Source organism: Saimiri boliviensis, chromosome X (genome assembly GCF_048565385.1).
Source record: "Saimiri boliviensis isolate mSaiBol1 chromosome X, mSaiBol1.pri, whole genome shotgun sequence".
Classification (NCBI taxonomy): domain Eukaryota; kingdom Metazoa; phylum Chordata; class Mammalia; order Primates; family Cebidae; genus Saimiri; species Saimiri boliviensis.
In genome coordinates this window covers 43,661,064-43,688,033 of record NC_133470.1, presented here as the reverse complement: position 1 = coordinate 43,688,033, position 26,970 = coordinate 43,661,064, and the positions used below count along the sequence as shown (strand labels likewise).

General features: G+C 46.4%; 2 protein-coding genes across 9 annotated transcripts in view; one reads left to right on the top strand and one right to left on the bottom strand.

The window, feature by feature from the left end:
* RBM10 (RNA binding motif protein 10) overlaps positions 1 to 9,644 on the bottom strand; it is a 39,825-nt gene extending 30,181 nt beyond the window's left edge. For 4 of the 8 annotated variants that reach the window (XM_003939496.4, XM_010350161.3, XM_003939494.3 and 1 more), the window contains exons 1-2: positions 9,560 to 9,644; positions 7,545 to 7,686 (exon numbers count right to left, since the gene is read on the bottom strand). In XM_003939496.4, coding sequence (XP_003939545.1) covers positions 7,545 to 7,561 — 17 coding nt within the window. In that variant the 5' untranslated portion in view covers positions 7,562 to 7,686; positions 9,560 to 9,644. Of the gene's footprint in view, positions 1 to 7,544; positions 7,687 to 9,528 lie in introns of all 8 variants that reach the window. The other 4 variants (XM_039475338.2, XM_039475339.2, XM_039475340.2 and 1 more) reach the window with 1 other exon arrangement.
* Positions 9,645 to 10,039: 395 nt separating this feature from the next.
* On the top strand, positions 10,040 to 12,884 carry NDUFB11 (NADH:ubiquinone oxidoreductase subunit B11). Its single transcript, XM_003939509.4, has 3 exons — positions 10,040 to 10,567; positions 12,287 to 12,417; positions 12,591 to 12,884. The coding sequence occupies exons 1-3, from the start codon at positions 10,361 to 10,363 to the stop codon at positions 12,712 to 12,714; spliced, it is 462 nt and encodes a 153-aa protein (XP_003939558.1). The 5' UTR covers positions 10,040 to 10,360; the 3' UTR covers positions 12,715 to 12,884.
* Positions 12,885 to 26,970: the final 14,086 nt, after the last annotated feature.

Genomic DNA, 26,970 nt, shown 5'->3' with positions numbered 1-26,970 from the left:
GAAAAAAATTTATCACCTTTAGAGTGAGGAAAGTCTTCCTCGGCAAGACAAATCCCAGCAGTCATAAAAAAAAAAAAAAGAATAAATCTAGCTTTGTAAAAATTACAAATCTCTATAGAGTGTAAAAAATATGAGAAACTTAGAAATCAACATGTAATAAAGCAAGTATGGTACAACAGGACAGGGACTCCCGTTAATAGTAAAATCTAGTGGGCTGGGCATATGGCTCACACCTGTAATCCCAACACTTTGGGAAGCCAAGGCGGGTGGATCACCTGAGGTCGGGAGTTTAAGACCAGGCTGACCAACATGAGAAACCCCATCTCTACTAAAAATACAAAATTAGCTGGGCATGGCAGCACATGCCTGTAGTCCCAGCTACTCGGGCAGGAGAATTGCTTAAACTTGGAAGGCAGAGGTTGCGGTGAGCCGAGATATCGCACCATTGCACTCCAGCCTGGGCAACAAGAGCAAAACTCCGTCCCCTCCCCCCCCCCCAAAAAAAAAATCTATGGTGGATAGATATATATGGTGTTCATTGCAAAATTCTTTCAACTTTGCTACGTGCTTGAAATACCACACTAAAACATGGAAAACACCAAAAAGATTAGTAACAAATGGGGCAAATATCTCTTAAACATGTTTTCAAACATTTTGGTTGATTTCCATTTTTTTAAACAATTTGTTCACGTATTCATTCAATAAATATTAACCTAACATTTTGCTATACATCAAGTACTGTTCTAGGTGCTGGGGATACTGCTGTGAACAAAATGAAGTCCCTATCCTCATCAACTCAGCTTGGAACCCGGTTTCTCCCCTTTTTTTTTATGAGGGAGTCTTGCACTGTCCCCCAGGCTGGAGTGCAGTGGCGCAACCTCGTCTCACTGCAACTTCCGCCTCCTGGGTTCAAGAGAGTCTCCTGCCTTAGCCTGCCGAGTAGCTGGGATTATAGACGCCTGCCACCACACCCAGCTAATTTTTTGTATTTTTAGTAGAGACGGGGTTTCACCATGTTGGCCTGGTCTCAAACTGCTGACCTCGTGATTCACCCGCCTCAGCCTCCCAAAGTGCTGGCATTACAGTTGTGACCCACCACACCTGGCCCCAAATTGTTTCCTTACAATAAATGCCTGGACAAGAAATCACTGTCAGTGGTATGAGTATCTTTAAGATTCTTGATATAATCAATTTGAACTCTAGTCATCGAAGTTCAAGAACCGGGCCAGCGTGGTGGCTCATGTCTGTGATCCCAGCACTTTGGGAGGCCAAGGCGAGTGGATCACCTGAGGTTGGGAGTTCAAGACCAGCCTGGCCAACATGATGAAACCTCTCTCTACTAAAAATACAAAAAATGAGTCGGGCATGGTAGCATGCGCCTATAATCCCAGCTACTCAGGAGGCTGAGGCACGAGAATCGTGAGTCTGGGAGACAGAGGTTGCAGTAACCCAAGATCTTGCCACTACACTCCAGCCTGAGTGACAGAGTGAGGCTGTCTCCAAAAAAAGAAAGAAAAAATTTCAAGAACTGTACAGATAGGCGGGGTGTGGTAGCTCACACCTGTAATCCCAGCACTTTGGGAGGCCGAGGTGGGTGGATCACGAGGTCAAGAGATCGAGACCATCCTGGCCAACATGGTGAAACCGTCTGAACTAAAAATACAAAAAATTAGCCCGGCGTGGTGGCACATGCCTGTAATCCCAGCTACTTGGGAGGCTGAGGCAGGAGAATCGCTTGAACCCAGGAGGCAGAGGTTGTGGTGAGCCAAGAATGTGCCATTGCACTCCAGCCTGGGCAACAAGAATGAAAAAAAAAAGAACTCTACAGATATGAATAAATTTATAAATTTTCAGATGAAATTATCCTGAACTCTCTTAACATCCAAAATCCAGACCAAATAAATTCAGGTATTGAACTCAGGAAGGGAACATATTTGGATAGAGAGGAATACTTTTAACTGACCACCAGAGCACTTTGTACAAACACCTTCCAAGGGCATACATACCCCTTTTATAAAACATTTCTAAGATGCTGGACTGAATCCCCATATATAAGAATCTTCACAAAATGAGTATATGTCTAGAAAATATAAAATGCTAAAATTGGCAGAAGAGATGAAACGGTAATCAAAAACCAGCTCCAGATGCTTTTTAAAAAATTATTTTATTTTTTTTCAAACAGGGTCTCTGTCACTGAGGCTGGAGTGCAGTGCCATAATCACCACAGCCTCAATCTCCCAGCCTCAGGTGATTCTCCTGCGTCAGCTTCCTGAGTAGCTAGAACTATAAGCACCTGCTACGATGCCCAGCTAATTTTTGTATTTTTAGTAGAAACACAGAGTTTTGCCATGTTGCCCAGGATGGTCTTGAGCTCCTGGGTTCAAGCGATTCACCGGCCTCGGCCCACTGCGCCCAGCCTCCAGATGCTTTTAAAGGCGAGTTCTACCAAGTTTTTCAAGGTATAGATAATTCTTATACAAATTTCTCCAATAAAGAGACAAATCGCAAAGGCTGCCCACTTCATGTCATGAGGATACCTTGATTCCAGTGCCAGATAAATACTGAAAATAAAATTATTGGCCAGGTGTGATGGCTTGTGCCTGTAATCCCAGCACTTTGGGAGGCCGAGGTGGGTGGATCACCTGAGGTCAGGAGTTTGAGACTAGCCTGGCCAACATGGTGAAACCCCATCTCTACTAAAAATACACACAAAAAATTAGCTGGGCATTGTGGAAGGTGCCTGTAATAGCTACTCGGAAGACTGAGGCAGGAGGATCACTTGAACCTGGGAGGTGGAGGTTGCAGTGAGCTGAGATTGCGCCACTACATTTCAGCCTGGAGCAACAAGAGTAAAACTCCGTCTCAAAAAAAAAAATTGGATTACTTCACTGAAAAATACAGGTGTAGATATCCTAGATGATACAATAGCTAATAATATCTAACAAGGTTTTAAAAATATACATAAATCACTTAAATAACATTTCTGCCAAGAACTCATGAGTAAGAATTAAAAAAAATCCAAACTAAGAAACATTCTACAAAACAACTAATCTTAAAATATGTTTTCAATATAATCCGTAGGTTCAGGGGAAAAAAAAAAATACAAAGTTACAAAAGACAAAGAATAACTGTTTCAGATTAAAGGAGACTATAAAGGAGTTCAATGCAATACGTGATCTTGGTCTGGATCCTGGATTGGGGAAAACCAGCTATAAAAGACGTTAAGAACAGTGACAACATCTGAATATGGGCTTTATATATGATAAAAGTACTATGTAATTGTTAAATTTCCTGATATTGGTAAGTATATTGTGTTTATGGACGAGAACGCCTTTGTTCTTAGGACGTACATGCTGCCAGACTTAAAAGGTCATGTCTGCCACTAACTCAAATGATTGAGAAAAAAACAATATGTGTGTGTGTACATATGTAAAGATATAGTGATAGAGCAAATGTGGCAAAATATTTACAATTAGTAATTCTGAGTAGAGGATATATGGGAATTCATCATACTTTTTCTTGCAACCTTTCTGTAAATTTGAGATATTTTCAAAGTAAGAAGTCATAAACATATATACATATCATGATCAGGTGGGGTACAGCTCAAGAATACTAAGGATATAATTTAAGGCAATTCATGAAATTTTTATTTACTTATTTTTTTGAGACAAAGTCTCACTCTGTTGCCCAGGCTGGAGTGTAGTGACACAATCCTGGCTCACTACAACCTCCACTTCCCAGGTTCAAGCAATTCTCATGCCTCAGCCTCCAGTAGCTGGGTTTACATGCATGCACCTCCACACTTGGCTGATTTTTGTATTTTTAGTAGAAATGGGGTTTCGCCACTTTGGCCAAGATGGTTTTCAACTCCTGGCCTCAAGCGATCCACCCACCTTCACCTCCCAAAGTGCTGCAATCCACCATGCCAGGCCACAATTTATGAAATTAATGGACAATAGGAGAAAAAAAGCACATGATTTTGACATTCAATACTTAACTTATGGTCAACCTTAGCAAACAAAGATTAGAGATTTTTCTTGATTTATTGAAGGATACATTCTAAAAACTTACTGGATGCATCATACTTAATGGAGGAACTTTAGATACATTCCCTTTTATTCCTCTCTCTTCTTCCTATTATCTCAACTACCATGTGCTGAGGATGGCTACATAGAAGGGGCTGTCTATCAGTCCTAGATTAATTGCTCATCTGCAGATTGCCTTTATGGTAAAGAAAAGTAAACCATCTTGTCTAAGTCATTATTCTTTGGATTTTCTGCCACAACCAGCCAAAGTAAATCTTAATTTGTGCACCCAGTATCGCTTATACTATTTAATATGGTACTAAAAGTCCTAGACAATGCTATAACTGAAGAAAAAGAAATAAAAAGTGACAGGATAGATTTGTATACAATATGACCAACTACTTAGAAAGAACATCAGAATCAACAATGAAGTATTAGAAATAACAAGGGCATACAGCAGGGGCAACTTACAGAAATCATCAGCTTTCCTCTACCCTAGCAAATACCAGCATGAAAAGTATTTTTTTAAAAATAAGATAATGGCCTGTAATCCCAGAACTTTGGGAGGCCAAGGCAGGTGGATCACTGGAGCCCAGGAGTTCAAGATCAGTCTGGGCAACATGGCGAGACCCCCATCTCTACAAAAATTAGCTGGGTATGGTGGTGTGTGCCTGTAGTCCCAGCTACTTGGGAGGCTGAGGTAGGAAGATCACCTGAGCCTGGGGAGGTTGCCACTGCACTCAAGCCTGGGTGACAGAGCAAGGCCCCGTCTTGAGAGAGGAGGAAAAAAAAAAGATAATGAAAATAACTGAAGTACCTAGGGATTACTTTAACAAAGAATACATAAGACCTGTATTTCCATTTATGAAAATGAAAGATTTTTATGCTCTTTACATGAATTTCAAAATATTCTCTACACAGGTCTTGGATGAGATGACTACTTACAAAGACAATTTTCCCCAAATTCACAGAGAAGTTCAGTACAGTATCAATCAAAATTCTTCTTGTTTTTAGCCGGGCGCGGTGGCTCAAGCCTGTAATCCCAGAACTTTGGGAGGCCGAGGCGGGTGGATCACGAGGTCGAGAGATCGAGACCATCCTGGTCAACGTGGTGAAACCCCGTCTCTACTAAAAGTGCAAAAAATTAGCTGGGCATGGTGGCACGTGCCTGTAATCCCAGCTACTCAGGAGGCTGAGGCAGGAGAATTGCCTGAGCCCAGGAGGCGGAGGTTGCGGTGAGCCGAGATCGCGCCATTGCACTCCAGCCTGGGTAACAAGGGCGAAACTCCGTCTCAAAAAAAAAAAAAAAAAAAAAAAAAATTCTTCTTGTTTTTGAGGGACTTTGATAAAACTTTTTCTATAGGATAAAGCCCCACAAAGGATTAAATCAACTTTGAAAAATAAGTGCAAAGAAGCTATTAAGAGATTCTATAAAGCCATAATAGTAACAGTAAGGTGCTTCCACAAGAATGTGCAAACAGACCAATGCAACAAATTACATCACTCAAGACAGATCCATGTACGTGAGGGAACCTGAAATCAGATAAGGTACCACAGATCAATAAAGAATGGACCGTTTAAGAGGTGGTACTGGAAAAACTGCCTACTATATGGAAGAAAATAAAACCAGAGCCTACCTTAGGCCATATTCAAAAGTGGAGTCTAGACGGATTAAAAATCTAAATGCAAAAGGCAAAACTACAGATTAAAAGATAAGGCAAAAAAAGGTAATGTTAGCACATCAAAATTAGTAACAGACACCTACTCTTAAGGGAATTAAGTAAAATGCAGTGGACACGCCCCATGATGCTCTTGCCAGCAATTAGAAACAAAGCAGTAACATACACATGGCAACACAGACAGATGTTAAAAATACAGCACTACTGGCCAGTTGCAGTGGCTCACACCTGTAATCCCAGCATTTTGGGAGGCCAAGGCAGGAGGACTGCCTGAGCCCAGGAGTTTGAGACCAGCCTGGGCAACTCAGAGAGACCCTGTCTCAAAACCAAAAAAAATTTCCACACTGAGTAAAATACAAAGCTCAGGAAACAGAAAGAAGACTGTGGCACTATGCCATGTGTGCCAACTGAAAACACACTCAAAACAATACTTCATATTTTCATTTTCTATGAAAATGTATCCATATGATATATTTTCTGTGGCATGTACCATAGAAGGATACATATCAAACACGACAGAGCAGCTACCCACAGGGGTGGGCATTGGGAATAAAAGTGACAAAATAAACATGGCAAGAAGAAGCCTTGTGCTGACCTATGACAGAAACCTACCTTGAATTGGATAGTATGATGAACTCAAACCTCTGCACTTGAGGGCTTTTAGAAGTCAATGGTTTTACTTGGTAATAAAGTTTGAACAAAGTATGTATAATCAAACTCAGAAATGGCCGCAGGGCACTTCTAGTGAATACCATCCAAAAGCAAATGTCCTTCAAAAAACAGTTTTTTTTTTTTTTTCCTACATGCACTTAGGGCATATTCAAAAAACATTTCTAATGAAAGTCAAGACTGAATAACACTAGGTGATGACCTTATCTCAAATTTGGGCTGACTTTTCAGAAAACAAAATATTACAATTCTACGTTTTTAAAAGGGGTGGTGGTAGAAGAAACCCTTTGTAAGACATTTCAAAAATTATTTTCTCTCTTTTTATAAAGCTATTAACTCTTGACTCTTAATAGAGGCTTTCTGGGAGAGTTAGGTCTGCTTTTCTAGGCAATCTTCAAGTGTCATGGCTGGGTCACTTGCCTCGGAATCACCTGGCTGGTGTGGGATCACTGAATTTTACTCAGGATTTCTGAATTTTACCCAGTGTTCCAGCTATTCCTTGTTCATAGCAGGGTGGAAGAAATAACTGAGAGTATCCATTCCAAGTAAGTATCAGGCCAACAGTAGCCCACACAGTCCCTGGAGTCTCCCACTATCTGACCTGGCTTGTTCCCTAGTAGTCCTGGGCAAATTCTGACTCTGATGGCGCCATTCGCACCCATCCCTCATACCCCAAGCTATGGCCCCAACCTCAACCTCTGCTGCTGCTGCTGCTGCTGCTGCTACTGCTGCTGCTCCTTCTCCTCCTCCTCCTCCTCCTCCAGTGGCTGCCATCACCTTGCTAAATGGTACCACACAAACATACCAAGGTCGCCCAAGCTGGAAATCTGGGTGTCAGTTTTGATTCCTCCCTTTCTCCTGATCCTTTCCCACCCTCCCATCCAACCATGGTACCCACCAAGCTGTTCTTAACCACCTGTAAACTGCATGGCCTCCCTGTGACACCCTGAGTACTGAGAAGGATGTGTCTCATGTCTCATTCATCACTGCATTCTCAGAGCCTAGCACAAGTCCTGGCTCACAACAGGTGCCAAATACCTGTCTGCTGAAAGGAAACCCATCTGCTATGCTGTTTCCTCTACCCAGAAGCCCCATCCTAGCACCTTCTTGGATTGATTCTCACATAGAGGCAAGCCTAGGCTGTTTGGAAGGCTGGGAACAGATAACTCACCGTCTTTCATATTCCATGTCCTGATAGGACCTTCGGGGGCTGCTGGGGCCCCTCCTCAGCCGCTGGCTCCGTTTCACTTCCCAGCCACCCCCGCTGCTGCTACCATGATCTGCCAGCCTGGGTGATTCTTCCTGCAGGGACTCTGGGGAGAGTGAAGGGAAGAAAGGGGTCAAAGCAGTTGGGACAGAGAGGGCCTCCTTGAGAAACATTGTTGTCAAGGCTCTCCGCCTCGTCTTCCAGATCCCAGCACTCCTGTGCATCATAATGCGAAGGTACCGCATACTTGGCCTGCTCCTGCCTTTCCTCACAAACACGAGGCTAGAGCCCACTGCCCTAGAAAACAGCAAGGCCTTCAGCAGACAGAGGGCATCTTGAAGAAAGACCTGGCAAGGCCACACACGGTGTGATCAGGGCTTTGCCACCTGAGACAGGTAGACAAATTCAAGGGTGGGGATGCATCCCAGGGTGGGGGTAGGGGACTCTCAGTGCTGAACGTCTTGCTGACATTCAGCACATCAGGCAAGATCCGACAACAATGGGGACCCCACACACGCACCAGGCTCCTTCCATGGGCCCCAGGGTACCATCTCATCCTCCCAAGAAGCTGCTGGCTGCCCCCTTTAAGGAAGCAAAAGACCATGAAAGGCTCTTGGGGGGGTGTGTGAAGGGGGTAACTTGGCAACGAGACAGCTGCCACCTCCCTGGGCTCCTGGCCAACACAGCCTTGGCCCTCACACAGCAAATGGCTCAGCCCTGAGCCCGGTCTCTTATGTGCAGCAAGGTCCCAAGGTGATTCTCTCCCCAGGGCTCAAGCCTATTTTCCACAGGGAAAAGGGGCCCTTTTGGAGGCTGTTCTGAACCACTGTGCTCTACTGGGATGGAGCAACAGCCACTTCATCCAACCCTCAGGGCTATGGTAGAACTTAGGGAGTCCTGAGAACCGTGTGACCCAGCCAGAGGTCAGGATGAATCCCAGATCTTCGGGCCCCACCCTATGAATAGGAATCAGGTAAAGCTAGGCAATAATAGCACCTGCCCAACTCTAGGTTGCTGCCACGCCTTTGCTCTATGCGCGCACACACACGCTCCAATTTTCTCTTCCTCCTCAAGCCACAGGGAACCCGAGTTACCTGCTCCCAGGTGGGCAAGAGTTAGAATCACACCAGAGGCACTGGCGGCTGACAGCCAGCTACAAAAACCCTCAAGAGACTCTGGCAAAGGGGCCAGAGTCACACAGTAACATCTACCACAGCCAAGGGCCAGTCACAGACACAAGCCTCAAATAACTACGGGCCCACATCACATATGGAACCCACAGTAAGGGCCACAATTACACACACTGGGTCCCCTTTCCATGGATGAGCATCAGTGTCACAGATATGAACTCCCCGAACTCCCCAAAAGAAGCGGCAATGAGTCACACACACATTCCCTGAATCCCCCTCTCCACCCAATAAGAGGGTTTGGGCCAGTCACAAGACAGTCGTTCCCCCCAGCCCCGCCCCATGGATTAGGACCAGAGTCACAGACACACACCCCCCACCAAGGGTAAAGACCAGAGTCACATCCTCCCTCCAATCCTCCAGGAAAAGACACCAGAACCACAGAACATTTCCCCATGGACCAATACACACCAGAGTTAACACAGAGCAGCATCCCTCTCCCATGCACAAACTCAAAGTCGCAGACAACCGCTTCCCCACGAAGAAACTTCGGCGTAGCAGACACAGTGATCCACAGCAGCCCACTCCCATCCGTCCCTCCCTTCCCCCAACCCGCGCGCACCCAGCCAGTGTCCCAGTCGCGCACGCGCCTTTGCTCACACCAAAAAAAAAAAAAAAAAAAAAAAAAAAAAACCAACCCACCCCCTCCTGGGTTAAGACATTGCACGCACCCCTCCGTTCCACGCATCCCCCGGCCCGAAGTCCGCCCTCGCGCCTCCTCTACGTGCCCGCCCCCCCCACCCCCGCCCCGGGCCCCTTACCTCCGCCCCCACGACCAGCGTCGACGCTCACCTTCTCGGCCCGGGCTGTCAAGGGAGGGCTCCCAGACATCACCTCGGCCCGCCGCCACCTCCTCCAACTCTCCCAGCTCAGCCGGAGCCGGAGCGCGCAACAACCAAGTCCGAGGCTGCAGGCAGAAGCGCCAGGCGCGCTGCCCTCCCAGGGAAACTCACCGCCGCCTACTGCCAGCCGGCCACAGTCATCAGCTCAAAATGGCGACGACGAGAAGGGAGTCGGCGCTCCGACCACCATCCACCTACTAAGGAAGCGCGCTCTGGCCAGCCCCGGCGATTGGTCGCTGCCCGCCAGGGTCCAGCCCTGGCCTCCTCTGATTGGCAAGCGCTTGCCACCTCCTCACACCCAGTGCGAACGCTCCCCTAGTCGAGAAAAGGAGTAGCTATTGGCCAATCTGGCAGGGCCGACTTTTTAGAAGCCTGACTTCCTTTGAAGATGAAAGACTAGCGGAAGCTCCACCTGTTTCCCCAAAGGGCGAGGGAACTCTCTCGGCGATTGGCTGAGAAATGTATCAACCCAAATGTCTCCGATTTCTTCCTATCCAGGAAATTAGCAGACCCTTCAATAAGAAATTTCTCAGCCTGGCCGAAAGAGTGAGCGAATGGTTGGCACTACAAAGCCATGACAACTGGAGGCAAAGAGGGTTGCTCTACGCCCCGTCTCATTGGAAAACAAAATCAGATCTGGGACCTATTAAGCGGGCGGGGGCGGAGCGATAATTGTCGCGCTCGCACCCACTGCAGCTGCGTACAGTCGCATTTCCGTCTCCGCCCCTGAGCCCCTGCAGCACCATCTGTCATGGCGGCTGGGCTGTTAGGTTTGACCGCTCGCCGTCTTTGGGCGGCAGCGGCGACGCGAGGGCTCCCGGCCGCCCGCGTCCGCTGGGAATCCACCTTCTCCAGGACTGTGGCCGCCCCACCCACTGAGGCGAGAAAGCGGCCCCCGGAACCGACTGTGGAATGGCAAGAGGACCCAGAACCCGAGGACGATAACTTTTATGAGACGGTGAGAGGGAGGGGAAAACGGAACGCCGAAGGGGTCAATCCAGGAGCGACAGTTGGGGTGCTGTAGAGGACGTTCTGAGTCAGTAGAGGACTGCGTGGCCTGCGAAAGAAGACTTGGGAATTTTGCCTACTTTGTGTTCCTCCTTTGTCTCTCGATATCTTCGTTCCAGGGCCAGAGACAGGATTGGTTTTATTTTGCAGACAGAAACCACATCTCATGTGGACAGCAGTCAAAACACATTAGAAGCAATATAGTACAACAACGATTATACTAAACACTGATATGGCAGTTGCTCGTTGCTGTCTGCGTTCCTTTTTTTTTTTTTTTTTCCTTAAATAGAGACGAGATCTCGCCATGTTGTCCAGGCTTGTCTCGAACTCCTGGGCTCAAGCGATCCTCCCGCCTTGGCCTCCCAAGGTGCTGGGGTTACAGGTGTGAGCCACCGCTCCGGCCCCTGTCTGTGTTCTAAACACTCTACGTGGATTAACTCATCTTATCCTCAAAACAACCCCGTTTTGAGGTAGGCACTATTATTATACTCATCCTACAGACGAGGAAACTGAAACACAGCGATTTTAAGTGGATCGCTCAAGCTCACTTAACTGAATACATGGTGGAAGTGGAACTGTTATTTGAATTTAGGACTACAAGATCTGCTGTGCTGTATTAATAGCAGGTGCTGTGAAATCAGGCAGCACTGACAGTTACCCACCCATGTGATCTTGGGAAAGTAGCATAACCGGTTGGTGCCTTAGTTTCTTTGTCTGTAAGATGGGAACAGTAATAAGACACCTTCGAAAAAATAAGACACCCCACCTGCCTCATGTAATTAAATGAGTAAAAACGGTCAGAACAGCAGTTGGCACTTCTTAAGTATGTACTCAGCACTAGAACGTGTTTGTTATTACCATGTTTCACCTCACTGCGATACTGTGAGGTTTGTGTATATGAAAACACTGGCACATAATAAGTACTTCATCAATACTAACCTCTGGTTAAGGGGCTTGGATATATAGGATGCGTGTTCATTCTGCAAATATGTATTGAGGGCCTGCTGTATGCCAGGCTCAGTTCAGGGCACTGGGGATGCAGCAGCGTGGAAATCAGACAAAGCACATGCTCTCATAGAGCTTACATGACAGTGGGGAAGACAGAAAATAAACACATAAAATATTAGAAAATACAGAGTAGTATAATAGATAATATAATGTGATAGAGAATGGGGAAGGTGTGGTGTGCTACTTTGGTTAACATAGGCTAAAAAGAGACACAGAAGGAAGAGAGGATGTGAAGACAAAGTTAAGAAGGATAAGTGGATAGAGAGTGACTTGGGTGTAATGGACTGTTTCATTAGGTTGAGTCATAAGAAATTGCCCATATTCAACCTTTCGTGACCTATAAAAATAGCAGTTTCCTATGCTTCAACTTTGATAGACAAGGTAACTAGGGAGTGCCTCCTGAAGGAAGTGGTGATGAATCTAAAACTTTGAATGAGGAGACAGATCGAGCCATGACTAGAGCTGGAAGAAAGGCTTTCCAGGCAGAGAGAGCAGCAAGTACAGCGGTCCTGCGGTGGGAAAGAAAGAGTTTGACACGTCCTAAGAATGGAAACAGAGGAATTTAGTGAGAGAGGGGCGCATGGAGACCCAGGTTATATAGGGCCAGAATAAGGCTTTGTGGGGCAACAGGAAGCCCTTATTAACCTCTCTTTTTCCACAGAACCCAGACTCCCATGGTTTTCACAAGGACCCCCTTATAGACCTCTGGAACATGCGAGTTGTCTTCTTCTTTGGTATCTCCATTGCCCTGGTCCTTGGCAGCACCTTTGTTGCCTATCTACCTGACAAGAGGTGCATGGGGTGTCCAAGAGTGTGGGATGGGTAGGGGGCAGAGGCAGGGGTGGAGGTTGAAGGGGACTCTGCCAGGAGTCCTGTTCCTGTACCATTGGGAATGGGGAGCTGGGATGAGGGATTGGTGTCCATTGAGGCTCCCTCAAGTCTGCCCCTGCTATTGCCACCACCAGGATGGAAGAATGGTCCCGCCGCGAAGCTGAGAAGCTTGTGAAATACCGAGAGGCCAATGGCCTTCCCCTGTTGGAATCCAATTGCTTCGACCCTAGCAAGATCCAGCTGCCAGAGGATGACTAACCAGTTGCTGAGTGGGGCTCAAGAGGCACTGTCTTCCCCAACCCCTGCCTGCCATTCTGACCTCTTCTCAGAGTACCTAATTAAAGAGGCTGATTCAAAGACCTCGAACCTGAAAGAAAAAAAAAAAAAAGGAAAAAAAGGAAAAATAAATAAAGAGGCTGAAAGTCTGACTTGCTGGTGTTGATTGTATTATGAAGGGGACATGGGGTGGTGGTGTTGAAAGCTTTAAAAGGGCTGCTGCAGCCTTTCCTGGGTGTTCTGGTTATGTATTGCTGTGTAGCAAACACCTTAAAATGTAGTGGCTTAAAACCACAATTCAGTCTTCTCTTTCATGGCCCTGTGGGTTGGCCGGGCTCAGTAAGGTGGCCCTTCTTGTGGCCTCAGGTAGTTGCAGCTAGATGGTGGCTGAGGCTGGAGTCATCTGAAGGCTCAACTAGGCTGGGTGTCTAAGATGGCTTCTTCACTCATGTCTGGCACTTCAGTCCTCTTCCATGTGGCCTCTCTCCAGCAGAATAGCCTAGTTTTTGTTTTCTTTGTTTTTTTTGTTTTGAGATGGAGTTTCATTCTTGTCACCCAGGCTGGAGTGCAGTGGCGCAATCTCAGCTCACTGCAACCTTCGCCTCCCAGGTTGAAGCAGTTCTGCCTCAGCTCCTGAGTAGCTAGGATTACAGGTGCCTGCCACCATGCCCAGCTAATTTTTGTATTTTTAGTAGAGACAAGGTTTTACCATGTTGGCCAGGCTAGTCTCGAACTCCTGACCTTAGGTGATCCACCTGCCTCAGGCTCCCAAAGTGCTGGGATTATAGGCCTGAGCCACCATGCCCGGCCGAACCTCAGCCTCTTAAATGATGGCTCAAGTCTCCTCTGGATGGGAGTGTGGCACATGGGAAGAAATTGTTGGCAGCTATCTTTAAAGCCAGACCACCTCACTGGGACCTACTGTGTTTGAAGAGAGGCCAGGACGACCAGGGATTAAGGTGGAGGGTGAGTGCAGGGCTTTCTGTTGCTAAGGCTGGGCATTTTGTCTCCCCTCCCTGTCCCCTCTGCTTCTCTCTGGGCTTTGGGGCTTGCCCCTGTCCTGTGTGTTGGTGAGTCTGGATGCCTGTATTCCCTTCTGCCCCAAATCTGGATGCTCTCTAACTCAAAATACGCATCTGTGTGTATGTGTGTGTGCACGTGTGTCTGTTTCTCCACTCACCCACCTTTCCGGACTTTGTCTTTCTGTGTCTCGAAATCAAGAGGTCTTTTCTCCTTTACTTTCTTCCTCTGTGGGAATAGGCTGTCTCCTCGCACCAGGGTTGCTCTCTGTCAGTCTGGCAGATGTAGTAGAGGACTTGTTCTGGCCTTGGCTGAGTTTGTTTCTTTCAAAGGCATCTCTGCTAAGTGTGAGCTTCCCTTCACCTGGCATTTCTGCCTTCCCCCTCATGACCCTCCTTCCACAGCTCCCACATTCAAATCCCTACCTCGTGGATCCATTGCTACCATCTCTGTGCTTGTCCCTAACTGGGGCTTCGGAGGGTGTAGGAGCCTCCAGCCACTGGCTACAGGAAGAAAATCTGGCTTGCCAAATTCACCACCAGAGGCGATGCCCTACTTCTAGCTACTGAGTCTCAGGAGAGCCCACATCCACTTACATGTGGCTGAGGTGGGAGCCATATCTGCATGAGCCTTCCTGCAAGTAAGGAGACCCTGAGTGCTTCCCTTGCCCCAGCACTGCTTTGTGGGACCAGTCTCCCAACTGAAGTGTATACACCCCAAAGCAGAGAGTACTAATGTGTAAAAGGGAGGACTCTCTCCCCTCCTCGCTGCAGTTAGTGGAACTATGGAAGTGAAAGGGGCATGTTACCCCAGCCACCAAGTACCTGGGTATACTGGAGCAATAACCCCTGTATATTAACCTCAGCCTGGCACCCAGAGAGTATATTCTCTCAACTCATCTCCCACCAGGATGTAAATTCCAGAAGGGCAGGTATTCAGGTATGTTCTGTTCACTTTTTTTGTGTGCGTGAGATGGAGTCTCGCTCTGTCACCCAGGCTTAAGTACAGTTACGAGATCTCAGCTCACTGCAACCTCCACCTCCCAGATTCAAGCAATTATTCTGCCTCAGCCTCCCAAGTAGCAAGGATTATAGGTGTACGCCACCATGCCCGGCTAATTTTTTGTATTTTTAGTAGATACCATGCTGGCCAGGCTGGTCCCAAACTTCTGACCTCATGATCTGCCCACCTCGGCCTCCCAAAGTGCTAAGATTATAGGCGTGAGCCACCGCACCCAGCTGTTCTGTTCACTTAGAGCAGTGACTGGCATAGTATGTGCTTGATAAACGTTTGGTATTGATACCTCCTGTGTAGGTGACATCCCATACCCATCCTTGCCTTCTGGCTGACAGTCCCTGAGGATGAACACTTCTCCTTCTCCTCTGCTCTGCCTCATCAAGCTCCAGGGCTCTCTAGAAGCCTCCATTCTGGTCAGACAAAGGGCTGCACTTAGAGTTAATCTTAAAATCCAAGCCCTAGCCCCATTCTGACTACAATACTACCTTTCCCCTCCCTCATCGTGGCCTAGCCACCGGCTGACTCTTTATAAATCATTGAATTAATATATACATGCAGAAAAGCCCATAGAGCTCATTTACTTTTTATAAATTAGGCACACCTATGTAACCAGCACTCAGGTCAAGAAACATACTTTGGGAGGCCGAGGCGGGTGGATCATGAGGTCAGAAGTTCAAGAGCAGCCTGGCCAAAATAGTGAAACCCCGTCTCCAAAACTGCAGAAATTACCTGGGCATGGTGTCGTGCACCTGTAATCTCAGGTACTTGGGAGGCTGAGGCAGGAGAATTGTTTGAACCTGGGAGGCAGAGGTTGCAGTGAGCCAAGATCGCACCACTGCACTCCAGCTTGGGCAACAGAGCGAGACTTAGTCTCAAAAGAAAAACAAAGAAAAAAAAAAAAAAAAAGAAAACCCAGATTAGCAAAGCCCATGCCAGACAATTTTGGAGTGTCTATGGGGGATTGCTTACAGTTTTTCTCATGGATTACTCAGAAAATAAAAACAGAACATCTTACCAGATTCACAGTGACTATTACCAATAAACATAAGCACCACAGAATAAACTCACAGCAGCCAAACTGTGAAGTTGAAAATGTATCAAGGGAAAATGGACGGAGGGAAGGATTCAATGTTAACAAAATGTGGAGCTGCAAATTTTGATCCTGAAATATTAGACTCAATGGAAAGTGTCCACAAATAGAACTCAGAATGACAGGAGGTATTCATTCAACAAATATTTATTGAAGTGCTTACAGGGCCCCAGACACTGTTTTTCTTGTTTTGTTTTTATTTTTGTTTTGAGATAGGGTCTTGCTCTGTTGCTCAGGCTGGAGTGCAGTGGGGTGACCATGGCTGTCTGCAGCCTGGACCTCCTGGACTCAAGCAATCCTCCTTCCCAGGCACTGTTATAGGCAATGGGGATACAGCAGGGAATAAAAGATTTAAAAATTCCTGCCCTCATGGAGCCTATATTCCAGCTGGGAGAGACAGAAAATAAACAGCACAATTAATTTGTATATTATATGTATGTAGGGAAATGATAAGTATGCATTAACGTTAAATACAGGAGCTGGATTCAGTGGCTAATGCCTGTAATCCCAACATTTTGGGAGGCTGAGGTGGGCAGATCACTTGAGGCCAGGAGTCTGAGGCCAGCCTGGGCAACTGGGCAACATGGAAAAACGTTATCTCTACCAAAAATACAAAAATTGGCTGGGTGTGGTTGTGCACACCTGTAATCCCAACTACTCGGAAAGCTGAGGTGGAGGATTGCTGGAGGCTGGGAGGCGAAGGTTGCAGTGAGCTGAGATCGCGCCACTGCACTCCAGCCTGGGTGACTGAGCAAGACCCTGTCTCAAAAATATAAATAAATAAATAAATAAGGTAAGGGGGTGTCAGGGTTTGGAGGAGGGTAGAACCTGAATTTAAATAGGGTAGTCAGCAAAAGTGATTACTTGAGGAAAAAAATATGAAGGAAGCCTGAGATGAGCTACACAGATGCAAGAGCATTTCTGGCAGAATGAACAATTGGTACCAAGTCCCCAGAGCAAGAATGTGCCCAAGATGGTCAAGGAGCAGCCTGAGGCCAAGGAGCTATCTGAGGGAAGCTGTTACTGCTTGAAGCTGACACAGATGAGAGAACCGATGTATGGATTGAATCATCATTGTAAAAATTAACCAGAAAATGATCACAGTGACAATAACTTCAGAGAAATGAAAACGGCCAAAATTGTTTTGGGTTAACTGCACCACTATATGACATTTATCAAAGAATTAAATTGACTCAGGAGAATTCACTCCAGGGCAAAGTTGCTCAATAAAAATTCACCTGAGTTGATCTAATACCATTATTATTATTTTTTTAGATGGAGTCTCGCTGTTGCCCAGGTTGGAGTACAGTAACGTGATCTTGGCTCACTGCAACCTTCACCTCCCGGCTTCAAGCAATTCTTGTGCCTCAGATGCCAGAGTAGCTGGGACTACAGTCGTGCACCACCATGCCCGGCTAATTTTTTGTATTTATTTATTTACTTATTTATTTCTGAGATGGAGTCTCGCCCTGTCACCCAGGCTGGAGTGCAATGCTGCAATCTTCACTCACTGCAACCTCCGCCTCCTAGGTTCAAGCAATTCTCCTGCCTCAGCCTCCCCAGTAGCTGAGATTATAGGCACGCACCACCACACCCAGCCAATTTTTTGTATCTTTAGTAGAGACAGGGTTTCACTATGTTGGCCAGGCTGGTCTCGAACTCCTGACTTCAAGTGATCCACCCGCCTTGCCCTCCCAAAAAGCTGGGATTACAAGCAAGAGCCACCGTGCCCGGCCTGATTCCAATTTTTTTTTTTTTTTTTTTTTTTTTTTTTTTTTGAGACGGAGTTTCGCTCTTGTTACCCAGGCTGGAGTGCAATGGTGCGATCTCGGCTCACCGCAACCTCCGCCTCCTGGGTTCAGGCAATTCTCCTGACTCAGCCTCCTGAGTAGCTGGGATTACAGGCACGCACCACCATGCCCAGCTAATTTTTTTGTATTTTTAGTAGAGACGGGGTTTCACCATGTTGACCAGGATGGTGTCGATCTCTTGACCTTGTGATCCACCCGCCTCGGCCTCCCAAAGTGCTGGGATTACAGGCTTGAGCCACCGAGCCCGGCTCTGATTCCAATTTTAAATGTTAATATTTGTAAGGAGAGCCAACACTTTAGAGGTCAATTGCATGTGAATCAGAGGGGTGAATCCAGGGCCAGTTGAAGGTACAGGATCCAGGCAAAGCAGCTGGGAATCAACAACCATTACCTATATATAAGTGTGAAGAAGGATTCATTTGCTCATTCAATCATTTATTCATTCATCTCACAAATATTGATCAAGTGCCTAGTATGTGACAGGGTTACAGGAGTGAATAAGACAGGCAAAAGTTCCTGCCCTCTTGGAGATTTCTTCCAGTGTAGGGAACAGATAATAAATTTAAAGAACAATTAACAATTTGGAGTAATGATAATAGCTAGACAAATAAGTAAAATATAGGCCAGGTGCCGTGGCTCACGCCTATAATCCCAGAATTTTGGGAGGCTGAGAGGTGCAGATCCCTTGAGCTCAGGAGTTTGAGACCAGCCTGGGCAATGTGGCGAGACACCCATTTGTTTTGTTTGTTTGTTTGTTTTGAGACAGAGTCCCACTCTGTCACCCAGGCTGGAGTGCAGAGGTGCAATCTTGGCTCAGTGCAACCTCCGCCTCCCGGGTTCAAGCGATTCTCCTGCCTCAGCCTCCCAAGTAGCTGGGACTACAGGCGTGTGCCACCACGCCTGGTTAATATTTTGTATTTTTAGTAGAGACGGGGTTTCACCATGTTAACCAGGATGGTCTCGATCTCTTGACCTCGTTATCTGCCTGCCTCTGCCTCCCGAAGTGCTGGGATTACAGGCGTGAGCCACTGCACCCAGCGAGACCCCATTTCTACTAAAAATACAAAATTTAGTCAAGCATGGTGGTATGTACCTGTGGTCCCAGCTACTCCGGAGGCTGAGGTGGGAAGATCACAGAGGTCTAGGCTGCAGAGGGCCAAGATTGCACCACTGCACTCCAGCCTGGGCGGCAGAATGAGAACCTGCCTCAAAAAAAAAAAAAAAAAAAAAAAAAAAAGTAAAAATATATAATATGATAGTGATATGTCTTGAGGAGAAAAATGAAGCAAGGAAGAATGTAGTATTTGTGTATATGTTTTTGTTTGTGCAAGCACACCTGTAGTCCTAGCTACTGAGGCAGGAGGATCCCTTGAGCCCAGAATGTCAAGGCTGCAGTCAGCTATGATCCCTGCCACTGTATTCCACCCTGGGCAACAGAGCAAGACCCCATCTCTAAAAAAAAAAAATTAAATTAAAAAATGACATTTGAGAAAGACCTGAGGAAAGTGTCTAATTGAAGAGAGAACTTTGAAAGAAGAATAAAACTCTCAAGACAGTCTAACACGGGGGTTAGGGGAACATTCCCTGGAGCCATACTGCCTTGGTTCAAATCCAAGCTTCTTCCATACTAAATGTGTGACCTCATACGCCTCTCTTCCCTTTTTGTAAACTGCGGCTAATGATGTTACCTACCTCATAAGGATATCAAGAAGATTAATCTGAGTGCTTACAACGTTGTTTGACACAGATTAGCTGTTTGTAAATATTCGCTGACTGAATTAATCTTTTTTTATTTATTGATTTATTTTATTTATTTATTTTAACTTTTTTTTTTTTTTTTTTTTGAGACGGAGTTTCGCTCTTGTTGCCCAGGCTGGAGTGCAATGGCGCGATCTCGGCTCACCGCAACCTCCGCCTCCTGGGTTCAGGCAATTCTCCTGCCTCAGCCTCCTGAGTAGCTGGGATTACAGGCACGAGCCACCATGCCCAGCTAATTTTTTGTATTTTTAGTAGAGACGGGGTTTCACCATGTTGACCAGGATGGTCTCGATCTCTCGACCTCATGATCCACCCGCCTCAGCCTCCCAAAGTGCTGGGATTACAGGCTTGAGCCACCGCGCCCGGCTAACTTCTTTTTTTTTTTTTTTAGAGATGGTGTTTCACCATGTTGGCCAGGATGGTCTCAATCTCCTGGCCTTGTGATCTGCATGCCTTAGCCTCCCAAAGTGCTAGGATTACAGGCGTGAGCCACCGCACCTGTCCTTAATCTTCATTTTAATAATCATGGAAGTTTTTAAATTAAAAAAAAAAACATTTAAAAAATGAGATTGTGGGACCATGGTTTTGGGAATGTTCAGCTTGTGGACCCCAAGATGGAAGGTGGTTTTGGAACCCTGGCAGTCACTGCTTCGAGGTTTTGGCTCTGTTATTGAAAGTGGTGGGGCGGGATGTGGTGGCTCATGGTTATAATCCTAGCACTTTGGTAGGCCAAGGCGGGTAGATTGATTGAGCTCAGGAGTTCGAGACCAGCCTGGGCAACATGGCAAAACTTCATATCTGAAAAGTAAAAATTAGCCAGGTGGTAGTGCACACCTGTGGTTCCAGCTACTTGGAAAGGCTGAGGTGGAAGGATTGCTTGGGCCTGGAAGTTTGAGGCTTCAGTGAGCTGAGATTATGCCACTGTACTCCAGCCTGAGCAACAGAATGAGATCCTATCTCAAAAAACAAAAACAAGGTAGTATGTATTTTACTTAATTATTTAGCTATTATCATTACCCAAAACTGGAACTCCTGGGCTCAAGGAGTTCTCCTGCCTTGGCCTCCCAAAGTGCTGGAATTATGGGTGAGAGCCACTATGACCAGCCAACCTTGTCTTTTTATTTTCTTTCCAATTCCGTCACCTTCTCCAAGTCGTTGGTAAACAGCTTCTCAAAGTGGACTCTCCTTATTTAAAATGCCAATCCCCCTTTATTATTCACTCTCCACGTTTTTCCCCTCCATATCGCACACAAACTGAATTAGGCTTGGTGTCCTTTTAGTTACGGTCATGGTACTGGGAATTTTTTTAAATTTTTTAATTTTTGAGACAGGGTCTCGCTCTGTCACCCAGGCTGGAATGCAGTGGCATGATCTCAGCTCACTGCAACCTCTGCCTCCCGGGTTCAAGTGACTCTCATGCCTCAGCCCCCCAAGCAGCTGGGATTACAGGTGTGTACTACTAGGCCTGGCTAATTTTTGTATTTTTAGTACAGACCGGGTTTCACCATGTTGGTCAGGCTGGTCTGGAACTCCTGACCTCAGGTGATCCACCTGCCTCCGCCTCCCAAAGTGTTGGGGTTATAGGTGTGAGTCACTGCGTCCACCCTGTTCTCACTTACAAGTGGGAGCTAAGCTATGAGGACCCAAAGGCATAAGAATGACACAATGGGCTCTGGGGTCTGGGGTGGGAAGGGTGGGAGGGGGTGAGGGGTAAAAGACTACACATTGGGTACAGTGTACACTGCTCGGGTGATGGATGCACCAAAATCTCAGAAATTGCCACTAAAGGACTTTTCCATGTAACGAAACACCACTTGTTCCCCAAAACTATTCCCCAAAACTACTGAAATAATAATAAAATAAAATAAAGTAGGCCGGGCGCGGTGGCTCATGCCTGTAATCCCAACACTTTGGGAGGCTCAGGCAGGTGGATCACGAGGTCAAGAGATCGAGACCATCCTGGTCAACACGGCGAAACCCTGTCTCTGCTAAAAATACAAAAATTAGCTGGGCATGGTGGTGTGTGCCTGTAGACCCAGCTACTCAGGAGGCTGAGGCAGGAGAATTGCCTGAACCCAGGAGGCGGAGGTTGCCGTGAGAGATCGCACCATTGCACTCCAGCCTGGGTAACAAGATCGAAACTCTGTCTCAAAAAAAAAGTAAAAAAACAAAAACTCTAAACCCATTAAGATAAGGCAGGACTGATGGATTGGGGCCGGATCATGCAGGAGTTCGACGTGTGTGTGTTTAGAAATTTATTTATTTATTTTTAGATACAGGTTCTTGCTATATTGCCCAGGCTGGACTCGAATTCCTGGGCTCAAGCGATCCTCCCACCTAGGCCCATGGAGAAGCTGAGACTATGGGTGCATGCTATCATATCCAGCTTAGAAATACATTGATTTTTTTTCTTGAGACGGAGTCTTGCTCTGTCGCCCAGGCTGGAGTACAGTGGCACGATCTTGGCTCACTGCAACCCCTGCCTCCTGTGTTCAAGCGATTCTCCTGCTTCAGCCTCCCAAGTAGCTGGAACTACAGGCGCGTGCCATCATGCCGAGCTAATTTTTTGTATTTTTAGTAGAGACGGGGTTTCACCATGTTAGCCAGGATGGTCTCCATATCCTGACCTCCTGATCCACCTGCCTCAGCCTCCCAAAGTGCTGGGATTACAGGTATGAGCCACTGCCCCCGGCCCCAATAGATTTAAATTTTATTAATCAAAAGCCTTGATGCACCAAAAGTTTATCCAGAGTGGGATGTGGAATTTGGGAAGGGTTTATAGCAGGAAAGTGACCACAGCAGGAAAGAGCCCAGCTAGACCATGCACCCAGTAGCCTGGGGAAGTCATTTATTCTCTCAGAACCTGTTTCTTCTTGTAGAAAAGGGGGATCATGGTGGTCCCTAGGTAACAGGGTGGCTGAGAGCCTTAGCAGTAAGTTCTGCTGGGCGCGGTGGCGCATGCCTGTAGTCCCAGCTACTCGGGAGGCTGAAGTGGGAGGATCGCTTGAGGCCAGGAGTTCTGGGCTGCAGTGCGCTATACTGATCGGGTGTCTGCACTAAGTTCGGCATCAATATGGTGACCTCCCGGGAGCGGGGGATCACCAGGTTGCCTAAGGAGGGTGAATCGGCCCAGGTCGGAAATGGAGCAGGTCAAAACTCCCGTGCTGATCGGTAGTGGGATCGCGCCTGTGAATAGCCACTGCACCCCAGCCTGGGCAACATAACCAGACCCTGTCTCTTTTTTTTTTTTTTTTTTTTTTTGAGACAGAGTTTCGCTCTTGTTACCCAGGCTGGAGTGCAATGGCGCGATCTCGGCTCACCGCAACCTCCGCCTCCTGGGTTCAAGGAATTCTCCTGCCTCAGCCTCCTGAGTAGCTGGGATTACAGGCACGTGCCACCATGCCCTGCTAATTTTTTGTATTTTTAGTAGAGACGGGGTTTCACCGTGTTGACCAGGATGGTCTCGATCTCTTGACCTCGTGATCCACCCGCCTCGGCCTCCCAAAGTGCTGGGATTACAGGCTTGAGCCACCGCACCCGGCCGACCCCGTCTCTTAAAAAAAAAAAAAAAAAAAAAAGCAGTAAGTTCTGCTATGTATTCAGAGCTAACTATATGTCCTAATTACTTTACATGTGTTATTACCCCCATTTTAGAGAACAAAAAACACTGTTCCGGTGCAGTCCTTAAGACAGCTTGGGTTCAAATCCCGTCTCTGTCACTTAAGGATATTTCCCTATTTGTAGTATGGGGAGAATAAAGTTGCCTATTTGTGAGGATTAAATGAGATAACACATGAAGCGCATTTACAATGACAAAAAGAAAAAAGAAAACAAAAAAAAAAAAAAGAGGAAAAGAAGAAAAATCAAAACACACGAAGGGCATTTAGAATTATTCCTAGTCCATACAAGCAGTCAATAAACATTAGACATTGAAGCCTCCCTGTGCAAAATTGCTCACAATTTTCCTACAAAATTGCTAGGAGAAAAAGTAAGAGACAATCCCACTTCTATGCAATGCATGATGAATATTACTGGTAGACATAATCAACACAAAATTACACAGCACTTAATTGAATCTCTTAACGGTTTCTTATTTTCTTTAATGGTTATTAATAATTAGTAATAACCATTAATTATTTATAAGATATTCCCCACCAGGCCTTACTATTTTGGGGATATATATAGCAGGGTTTTTAGAATGAAATGATTAATAAAAAAATAAAGTACTCTATAGATTATCAGTAGGTCCAAAGTATCATAAATGTATGTCCCCAGACCTGTTAACACCAGAGGAATGAATGAATTTTCTTGTAATTTTAATTTAAAAAGCCAGAAACGCAGGATCTGGAAGAATCTGCTTTAAAAATAAATAAAAAGCTAGCAGCAATATTTGTTTAATTATACAATTTTTAACTTTTTTCTTTTTTTTAGTCTTAAGGTTATACCTGAAATTTATACAACTAAAAAAATATAAAATAGCAAAACAGCAAAATTAAACTTCGAAGATAAAAACTAAGTGAAAAAAAGAAACCAAAAATTAAAAGCCAAAATGTTAAAAACAAAGGCGCAAAACCTTCGCATATTTCCAAACTAGGATTCGTACAGATGCCACCTAAATGTAAAACACTCTCTGCTCGCTTTCCCCAGCCTCTGCTTCCGCCAAGACTCTTAAGTCATAGCGACCTCTGGGCCACCATTGTCCTCATCCAGAATCCGCTTTCTCCTTTTCCAAAAAATTCCACTAGCCCAACAAACGTGGCCTCTTTGGGAAAGTTTTCATTTTGAAAAAAAAAAAAAAAAAAAAAAAGGGGGGGGCGGGTGGGGGCCAGAGGGGTCGGTCTGGGATCTGACCTTGAAAAAGGATTTTGATTCATCAAATTTAAATATATTAAAAACAACCACGCGCGCACATACAGGTGACATTTCTCGTACCAGGATTCATTCCGGAGGAAGGGGGACGGGGGAGTCTGGATAAAAGCCACTACCTAAGCTCTATAAGAGAAAACCAAACCAGCAGCGCGTTCAATCAATCTTAGTGTTTTGCACCCGCCTCCAGATTTTTGTTTTCTCGAACTGCGTCTGCGCAGAGACTCCGGGGTGAAATGAGAACCAACACTGCCCCACTGCCTTCCAACCCAGGTGACATTGGGCACGGAACAAGAGACCAGACAAGGTCCAACAGAGAAGCCCGGATGGGTCAGAGCCTCTTTCCAACCCAGCGGTTCTCTGTGCCAACAGATGTCCGGGACGGGGCGGAGCCAGGTGTGACAGTTCTGAGGGCCAAAGACAGACATTGGGTTAATCAGTTGTTCTTTGGAACAGCTTGACACCTTTAGAGGGTGGGCTGTATAGCTGAAAGAACAACAAGCGGACCAGTCAGAAGTTCCGGCTCTGATGGCCCGGGAGGTGCAGCACTAGACGTTGCGGAGCCGATTTGACAGCGGGCCTGACAGTAAGAGAGAAGTTAGGACTCACAGTTCTTCCACGAGAAGCGGGTGGGGATTGGAACTTGATTGATGGCCTTTTCGACCAGTGAGAATGTCTAGGGCAGGGGCCCTTGAGTAATACGTGGCTTTTGGCAGTAGAGGGTTGGTCCTCGCTTTGACTGATCCTCTTATTATCCAGTAAACATGTCCGCTTCAGTTGGGGGCGGGGCGACTGAGTGCAGAAAAGACAAGGGTCTTGTCCTTGTCCTCGTTTCCCTTAAAGAGGAAACCCAATTCCACCAGTAGTTCCCTACCCGCTTATCTGTTATTTATTTATTTATTTATTTTTGAGTCGGAGTCTCGCTCTGTCGCCCAGGCAATAGTTCAGTGGCACAATCTCGGCTCACTGCAACCTTCACCTCCCGAGTTCCAGCAATTCTCCTGCCTCAGCCTCCCAAGTAGGTGGGATAACAGGCTCTGCCATCACGCCCGGCTAATTTTTGTATTTTTAATAGAGACAGAATTTCACCATGTTGGCCAGATTGGTCTCGAACTCTTCACCTCAGGTGATCTGCCCGTCTCGGCCTCCCAAAGTGCTGGGATTACAGGCGTCAGCCACTGTGCCCGGCCGTTTCTGTTTTCTAAAAGGCATATGATGCTTTAACAAGTCTGAAAGTCACAAATTTAGAACAGTTTAGCTTTTCCGCGCTGTACAGAAACGATGGCCTCACCGCACTTGTGAAAAAAGAGCCGGCCCAGAAAAGGCAGTCAGGGTTGGAGAACTGGCCTAGGATTGGAATTAGATTTGAGGTTTTAGGGCCTGAGAGGCTACGATGGAGGGCGGGTGTTTCCAGTAGAAGATTTCTGGGGTGAGCAATGGCAGGGTTCTAGGGACAATATTGGGGTCTGTGGAGACCAGTAATAGATGGTTAGTGGAAAAGCTGAACTGTTCTAAAGCTGTGACTTTCAAACGTTTTAAAGCATCACATGCCTTTTTAAAAACAGTTAAGTGGCCAGGTGCGGTGGCTCATGCCTGTAATCCCAGCACTTTGGGAGGCCGAGGCGGGAGGATCACGAGGTCAGGAGATCGAGACCATCCTGGCTAATATGGTGAAACCCTGTCTCACTAAAAATACAAAAAATTAGCAGGGCATGGTGGCACGCGCCTGTAGTCCCAGCTACTCAGGAGGCTGAGGCAGGAGAATTGCTTGAACCTTGGAGGCAGTGGTTGCAGTGAGCTGAGATCACACCACTGCACTCTAGCCTGGGCAACAGAGTGAGACTCTGTCTCAAAAACAACAACAACAACAACAACTCAGCTAAGCAGGTAGGGAGCTACTGGTGGAATTAGTCAGTCTGGGTCACTCATGTAGACGCCCATAGTAAAAGCCTGTTCTCTGAGACCAACTGGAATCAAACAGCTGATGCACTTCCAGGTCACTGCCACTGTACCCTGAACATGGCAATGCAGCCACCATCATAGACTGGGCACAGAGTAAAGTACTCTATGTTCCTGATACAGACCATTTTCAGTCTGATGGTGGTGTGCCTTTTGTTGCAAAGGCCACCCAACTGTGGGCCTGTAGTCAAAGCCTTCCATAGATGTTCTATGCGCCCTACCATGGGCAGGTATCTGATAATGTTCAACATTGAAATGGCCTCCTCAAAAAATGAACTCAAAAAGATTTCAGCACCTACCCCTCTCTCCTTCTCCTGGTCCACTTACCTTAGTAAGACAGTTTGGTCACTAAATGTGGCTGTCCCAAGGATGGGATCATCTCCCATTGGGTACCTCTGATAATGGTCAGGACAAAAGGGGTGGGTTATAGAGGCATTTGGGATTCTGCCCTGGCCATTCCTGGACCTGATGTATTTTTCTTTCCTTTAACAGTAATCCCAGGTCCCAGGCTAGCCTAGTTGGTAACCCTTCAGGCAGCAGCCCAGCCCGAAAGACGCCTAGGGGACTTAAACTTTTTTTTTTTATTTGAGACTGAGTCTTGCTCTGTTGCTTAGGCTGGAGTGCAGTGGCACAATCTCAGCTCACTGCAATCTCTGCCTCCTGGGTTCAAGCGATTCTCGTGCCTCAGTCTCCCAAGTATCTGGGATTACAGGCACC

Excerpts from the sequence above, each read along its gene's own strand:
- NDUFB11 (XM_003939509.4), top strand. The coding sequence starts at position 10,361 with ATGGCGGCTGGGCTGTTAGGTTTGACCGCTCGCCGTCTTTGGGCGGCA. Across the intron at positions 10,568-12,286 it reads ACGATAACTTTTATGAGACG|AACCCAGACTCCCATGGTTT; the intron begins GTGAGAGGGAGG and ends CTTTTTCCACAG. Across the intron at positions 12,418-12,590 it reads GCCTATCTACCTGACAAGAG|GATGGAAGAATGGTCCCGCC; the intron begins GTGCATGGGGTG and ends TGCCACCACCAG.